The sequence below is a fragment of the Brassica napus genome, chromosome C1, assembly GCF_020379485.1.
Source record: "Brassica napus cultivar Da-Ae chromosome C1, Da-Ae, whole genome shotgun sequence".
Classification (NCBI taxonomy): Eukaryota; Viridiplantae; Streptophyta; class Magnoliopsida; order Brassicales; family Brassicaceae; genus Brassica; species Brassica napus.
This window is the reverse complement of record NC_063444.1, coordinates 49,411,415-49,418,991: the sequence shown is the minus strand read 5'-3', so window position 1 is coordinate 49,418,991 and position 7,577 is coordinate 49,411,415. Positions and strand designations below refer to the sequence as shown.

The 7,577-nt window shown below is 35.1% G+C and overlaps 1 protein-coding gene across 1 annotated transcript; it reads left to right on the top strand.

Moving 5' to 3' along the window:
* Positions 1–2,585: 2,585 nt before the first annotated feature.
* Positions 2,586–6,493, top strand: LOC125580399 (helicase sen1-like). Its single transcript, XM_048744797.1, has 4 exons — positions 2,586–3,206; positions 4,109–5,209; positions 5,345–5,669; positions 5,878–6,493. The coding sequence occupies exons 1-4, from the start codon at positions 2,586–2,588 to the stop codon at positions 6,366–6,368; spliced, it is 2,538 nt and encodes an 845-aa protein (XP_048600754.1). The 3' UTR covers positions 6,369–6,493.
* Positions 6,494–7,577: the final 1,084 nt, after the last annotated feature.

Genomic DNA, 7,577 nt, shown 5'->3' with positions numbered 1-7,577 from the left:
ATTAGTTTGATTTAACAATTTTGAGACTGATATCAAGGAGCAGTTCAAATTTGGCACAAACAAGACATGATCAAGAGTGATTCGATCAGTCAAGGGAAACGTTCCCGTATGTGTGGCATATGCTTTGTTTCCATCTGCAAAGCCAACTGGACACGGCAAAATACTCGTTGTGTTTACGAGAAACGAGATGTCTCCTGTCATGTGATGGGAAGCTCCCGTGTCTAGTATCAAATCACCAAGTTTACTCTTACCATACAACTTATCGGTTGAAGAGCAGGATTTCTCGTTGATCATCTGCGTCAACGTTCGCCACTGTTCTGACGTTATCTCAGGGAAGCTAGACGAGTTGGATGTAGTTGCGTGTGCCTTTGCTCCACTTCCTCTGGATCGATCAGACCCATAATTTCTGCGACCACGACCACCTCTGTAAGCTCCTCAGTTTCCTCCTCCACTTCTGTCTGCTGTACGTTCTTCCCACCAGTCAGGAAAGCCGACTAACTGCCAGCAGTTTGCCTTTTCATGCCCACTACGACCGCAGTTTGAGCATTGAGGCACGCGATCTCTTCTTCCAGAGTCAGTACGTGAGATTGCTTGATCAGAACTCGCTGAACCCGCTTCTTTCTTAACCGCAAACCCGACAACATTTTGTTGCAGCTCTCTCTCCTTGACTGAATTGAGACGCTGCTCGTCTCGAATCACCTTAGCATATATCTTTCCAATATCCAGTGTAGAATCAGAGGAGATTATACCTTGACACACTCCTCCAAAACGTGCTTGATCCAATCCCATTACGAACTGGTGGACCTTTTCTTCTTCTCTATCTCTTTCAAACTCTGCAATCGCAGAACATGAACACGAGGGCATGGGCTTGTACAAATCTAGCTCCTCCCAAATATTGGACAAACGACCATAGTAATCGATCACAGATGCACTATCTTGTCGACACACTGCGATCTGTTCTTTCAAGTGATGCACGCGAACCTTGTTGCCCACGGAGAACCGTTTTCTCAGATTCTCCCACAGCTTATGTGCATATTGAACAAAAGTGACAGTTGAGCGTACGCGTGGTTCGATTGAGGTCCGAATCCATCCTACTATCATGGAGTTGACGGAGAGCCAGAGTTCCAGATTTGAATCCGTTGCCAACGGGTTCGGTATGGTACCCTCGACAAACCCTAGCTTCCGTTTCGCTCGCAGTGCGTTGGTCATCTCACTAGACCATTCGTTGTAGTTCTCTCCTGTTAACGTCACTGACGTAATCATAGCTCCTAGATTGTCGGAAGCATGAAGAGAATATGGAGTTAGACTTCCATCACTTTTTGTTTGAGAATCTCCGCTTTTGGACACAACCGAGTTTCCAACATCATCATGAACCATGTTTGCGATGTGTTACACAACAAGTCACAACCAAACTTCTTCAACGAGACTACGTACGACGAGTCTCGAACACAGGAGCCAACTGACTCGACTTCGGATTTCGAACTTCGAAACCTTAAGAACAAAAGTAATAAGAATGAGAGCTAGGTCACATAATTTTGTGCTCTGATACCATGTAAAACTAGGTCTCAATGATTTAGAGAAGACTTTCTTGTTTTTCATAAACGTGCTTTACAATGTATATGTATGAATTCGACAACAAGAGAATAGGTAATATACTAAACCGACTTGGAATATATCCTAACTAGATATGGTATATCGTATATTTGCATATATTCCTAATACCTTTCATTTCACTCTTTATATGAGTGCTTTCGGTATATAGTATATTTGCATATATTCCTAATACCTTTCATTTCACGCTTTATATGAGTGCTTTCGCAGAAAACACTCCATGCGAATGTAGTGGTTGTAATCTACTAAGTTGTGGTTAAGTTACAAATATTTTTACTAAGTTGCGGTTTCTTACTATGTAATAAGAAAAAGTATTTAAATGACATTTTTATTAAGATGAAATACTATTTTTGTAAAACTAATTTATTTTGAAATTGATAATTTCATGACTACAGAGATTCATTATGTTTTAAACATTAACTTGTTAATAAAGTGATTGTTTTTCTTTGGGAACCTAAATAAATTGATAGTAGGCAAATGGTGTCCTGTGTCCACCATGAATGCTTTGTTCTACATGTTCCCGACCTTTCTTCTTCGTTTTGTGAATTAATTTCTCGTAAACCAAAACATAAAAAACCAAAAATTATTTATTCATGCAAAATGCTATTCTCGCTTCGTAATCACTAAAAAAAATTAAAAGAAAAATCGAAATATATAGACATTTGTTTTTGGAAGTTGTTTAAAAAAAAAAAAAAACAGGATATTTCTTGGAAATTGTTGAAACTACATATCACTTCCCAATTATGTTTGACCTTTCGGCTTCGTCCTCCTTATAAGTAGATCAAACTGACTAGAAAAATTATTTCTGCCTCTTCATCTTCGTTTGGCTTTTCATCTGTGGAGTTGCTTTCTTGGTATCATTCATTTTAGTTTGCCTTGTAAGACAAGCTATGTAGCTATGTTCTACTAATTAATTAAGTACGAACAGTACTAACGTTTTTTCCTGTTATTAGGTTGCAGAAATTTCTTGTAACATGAATTGGGAAGAGAAGACTAGACTGGTTAACAAAGTCTTCTCTCTAGTCTTCTCTTGGTCTATTGAAGATATTCTCAACAAAGACATCTTCAAAACAAATATAAGGACGATACCAGACACGTTTAGGTCCGTTGATGAGTACCTTAAGTGCTTTGTTCCTCATCTACTAGAGGAAACACGGACAGAGTTGTCCTCAAGCTTGGGATCTTTGTCAAAATCTCCTGTCTGTCGCATAAGCTCTGCCGAGGCAACGAAAATAGAATTTCCGAGTAAAACATCAAACATTTTCCTTGTATCGCTGATGAATTTTAATGCAGAAGGAAACAGAACAAAGTACGAGCCGAAATGTGGTGATCTCATTGCTCTCACGAATACATCAGGGCCAAGACTCGTCTATGACTTGAACCCTCTGGTTCTTGCATATGTATTCTCTGTTGAAGATGAACTAGGTTTCTCTGTTCATTTGTCTACGTCTACATCCATATCCATCGATGAGGGATTTCCATTTAGTTCTTGTGTTTATCTAATGACTTTAACCACAAACACTCGTATCTGGAACGCTTTGCACGGATGTGACAATTTGAGTCTCATCAAGAGTGTCCTTCAGGCTAATACTGCGGTAAGTAAATAATAAGAACATACTCCCTCCGTTTCATATTGTAAGTAGTTTTAGGGAAATGTTTTTGTTTCAAAATATAAGTAGTTTTCGTATTTCTAGGTAACTTTTACATTTATTGAATACAGTATGACCAATCAAATTAAATAAACTTATTTTTTATTGGTTAAATTATATTTAACCTATTTATTATAAAATATTTTTAAAAAATATAATAATTTTCTTAATCTTCGCGCTTTTAGCCAAAACTACTTATATTACGAAACGGAGGGAGTATATGATTATAATTTTTTTTAATTATAATTTTTTTTTATTATAATTATTTGTGTTTGTTATATTCGTATAATATGTATTTTTATGCTATTTTTCTTGAGACTATAACTATAGTATTTTATAAGAACAAGCTTATTGCATAGGTTATTAATGTTAATATTTTGAGTTGAATATCTCAACTTTTTAGATCCCCATTCATTTAAATAATTTTTTTTTGTTTATTGTGAAAACCCCAAAATTAAGAAACTATGCAATAGAATATGCTCTAAATCACTAGACAAAACATGAGGCTATGTAAGTAAATAAAAAGAACATATATGATTATAAATTCTTTTTTTATTATAAATTTTTGTTTTTGTTATATTCGTATAATATGTATTTTATGCTATTTTTCTTGAGCCAACTATATTTTATAAGAATAAGCTTATTGCGTAGGTTTTTAATGTTGAGATACTTTGAGTTGAGTATCTCAACTTTTGAGATCCCCATTCATTTAAATACATTTTTTTGTTTGTTGTGAAAACCCCAAAATTAAGAAACTATGCAATACATGCTCTAAAGAAAAAAAAAAAGCTCTAAAGACAAAACATGCGGCTACTGGGGAATGATTGTGGTTATTCTTCTATTTTCAGGAAACAGAGAACTCTGTTCCTTCTAGGGATTGGGGAAAAGATGTTTTGGATATGATACGTTCAGCCAACTTGAACTCTAGTCAGGAATCTGCGGTTTCAAGTTGCCTTGAGACAAGGAATCTACGTGACAAGACTTGTGTGAAACTAATATGGGGACCACCCGGTACTGGCAAAACAAAGACGGTTGCTACTCTTCTCTTTGCCCTTCTCAACCTAGGTTGCAAAACAGTTGTGTGCGCTCCTACAAACACTGCTGTGGCGGAAGTTGCATCTAGGCTCTTGGTGTTGTTTAAGGGATCTTCTTCATCTGAACATTCTACTTACGGTCTGGGGGATATTGTCTTAGCCGGGAACCGAGGCAGGATGGGGATAGACAGCAAGAATGAAGATCTCCTTGATGTGTTTCTTGATCATCGCATCAGTAAACTGAAGGAACTTTTATCGCCACTGACTGGGTGGAAACAGAGTTTGGAGCTGGTCATAAAGTTTCTTGAAGACCCGGAGTCTCATTACAAGGAATATCTCTTGTTATGCAAAGGAAAGGAGAAGGAAAGAGGCAAAAAGAGCAAAAACTTTGGAGAGTGTATAAAGAAGGTTTTTGATAGGTTAAGTGATGAATTGGAGGCTAATATGGTGGATTTGTACACACATCTGCCTAAGTCTTTTATATCATCTGATCATGTGAAGAAAATGGTCGAAGGCTGCGATGCTCTTCTTGGTGTCAAACAATTCTTGGAGGAGAATTCGTCTAAAGATGATTTTAAGATTGGCAGCTCCTTATTTGATAGCTTCAACAAAATCATCGGTCTTGATTTCCTTCAGCCTCTACGTTTGCTTCCCGGCCGTTTTGGGGTTCAAGCCTCGTTGGAAGATGAGGATATAAGGAAATTTTGCCTGACAAATGCACACGTCATCTTCTGTACTGCCTCTGGTGCTGCAGAAATGACCGGGGAGAGGACAGGATCCGTAGAACTGCTAGTAGTTGATGAGGCAGCTCAACTTAAGGAATGTGAATCAGCTGCTGCATTGCAACTTCAAGGCCTGCACCATGCTGTTCTAATAGGAGATGAGCTGCAACTACCAGCAATGGTGCAAAGCGAGGTATCACAAATTGTACTGTATATATTGTTATTTTAAATATAGTTTCTGTGAAACTTTTAAATCTTTTTAAGTTTTTTTTTAAGAATGCAAATGTAGAAATAGCGTTTGAAGGATAGTCTTGTGTTACACATGCAGGTATGTGAGAAGGCCAAATTTGGGAGAAGCCTGTTTGAGAGATTGGTTTTGCTTGGCCATAACAAACATTTGCTTGACGTTCAATACCGTATGCATCCCTCTATAAGTCTTTTCCCCAACATAGAGTTTTATGATGGGAAGATCTCTGATGCTGCGAATGTCAAAGAAAGCAACTATCAAAAGAGGTTTCTTGAAGGAAGCATGTTTGGTTCTTTCTCGTTTATCAACGTGGGACTTGGGAAAGAGGAGTTTGGTGATGGACATAGTCCCAAGAACATAGTTGAAGTTGCGGTTATTTCTGATATCATATCCAAACTTTTCAAAGGTATACTATTTTACTCATCTATAATATTATAGAAAATTACTATATCATACTAAATATATTCAGAATAACATAGTATGTGTGTTTTTTTCAAAAATATGCATTGCATGTAGATCATATATATATATATATATTATATTATGAAAACGCATTAATGTATAGAGATACTATGTTTTATATTCTTTTGTAATTTGTAAATTATTTGAAACAGTGTCATGTGAGACAAAGACGAAGATGAGCGTTGGGGTTATTTCACCTTATAAAGGTCAAATAAGAGCAATCCAAGAGAGAGCTGGAGATAAGTACACTTCTCTATTAGGTGATGAGCTTTTCACTTTGAATGTTCGGTCGGTTGATGGGTTTCAAGGAGGAGAAGAAGATGTCATTATCATATCCACCGTCAGAAGTAACGGCAGCGGAAAAGTAGGGTTTCTCAGTAACCGTCAAAGAGCCAACGTAGCACTCACTCGTGCAAGGCACTGTTTATGGGTGATTGGGAATGAGACAACTCTGGCGTTGAGTGATTCGATTTGGACAAAGCTGAAAAGGGACTCGAAGAGGCGTGGATGTTTCTATGATGCTGTTAATGACAAGAACCTAAGAGAAGTCATGAATGATGCTCTGCTTGAGGTCGGCAGTTCTGATGTGTTTTCGAGTTTTCAATCTCTTTCTATCCGGAAAGGTGGAAGAAATGCATGGTAGTTGTGTTAACTCATTTTACATATCTATGTTTATATATTATTTCCTCAATAAAACTTTATGTGCTTTGTCCAAAAAAATAATTATGTGATTGTGAACTTGGTTATTTATGTGTGGTTATATTACTACATCTAGGTGTTTTTAAAATGGTGTTATTTTTTGACAAATGATCTCATTAATAACAAATTAAAAATACATCATCAATAAACACATTTAAGTTACAAAAAAATAAATAAACAAACACATTTTCTTAAACATATTATTACATAGGTATTAGATATGCCATATAATGAGAATGATGTAACATAAGAAATGAATTTGACTAAAATATAGTTTTATTCTCTAACAGAAAGTAAATCATATATTGTCCTTTTGGTTTCAGTTCATATGGGCAAATATTAAATTGAAATTTAGAATAATTTCTTGCTAACAAGATTAATATTCTCATAATATATAAATTCCAACTTCAAGGTTTTGAAGTTCATAAAAGACAAAAAAGAGTTTAAAGGTCATTACTCACGTAGTTATATTTTACACGACAAACATAGACACGCAAATATAATGGCGTTGTGACATTATTGGTAACTTTGTTCTTTTCTTTTTCTTAAAATATTATATGTTATAAATACATTTTCTTTTGTTTTAGATATAAAACAAAATTTTAGCGTTTTGAGTATTTTTAGCTATTTTATACATTTACTTTTGACTAATTATATTTTGACTAATTACTTTTGACAAACATAGACACATAGATATAAATATCTTTTCTTCTGTTTTAGATATAAAATAAAATTATAAAAAAATTCAAAGACTCATTTATAAATAAAAAATCTTATTACTAAAATAAGTTTGTGAATAGTTTATCCATAAACTTTTTTTTCTTCCAAAAAATGATGCTCCATTGAATAAAGTTTTCTCTAAGTTTTCCTTCAAAATGAAAAATTATTAGAGATGGTCCGAAGAACTGAACTGAATCTGATTTGAAAATAGTATTGAATCTGAACTGAAATTGGTTAAATATCCGAATGGATATCTTCTATCTAAATACTAGGGTTGGCCCGCGCTTCGCGCGAGATTATTTGTTTTGATGTGTATTATGATGTGTTATTTTATTAATTTAAGTACAATTAATTTATTTGTAAGTAATTTTATTTTATTTTGGTTTTTTGCTTATACGACAATACATGAATGAGTTGTATGCTTTTTGAGGTT

Coding starts and splice junctions, on each gene's coding strand:
- LOC125580399 (XM_048744797.1), top strand. CDS start 2,586: ATGAATTGGGAAGAGAAGACTAGACTGGTTAACAAAGTCTTCTCTCTA. Junction 3,207..4,108: donor TCCTTCAGGCTAATACTGCG/GTAAGTAAATAA, acceptor TTCTATTTTCAG/GAAACAGAGAACTCTGTTCC. Junction 5,210..5,344: donor CAGCAATGGTGCAAAGCGAG/GTATCACAAATT, acceptor TTACACATGCAG/GTATGTGAGAAGGCCAAATT.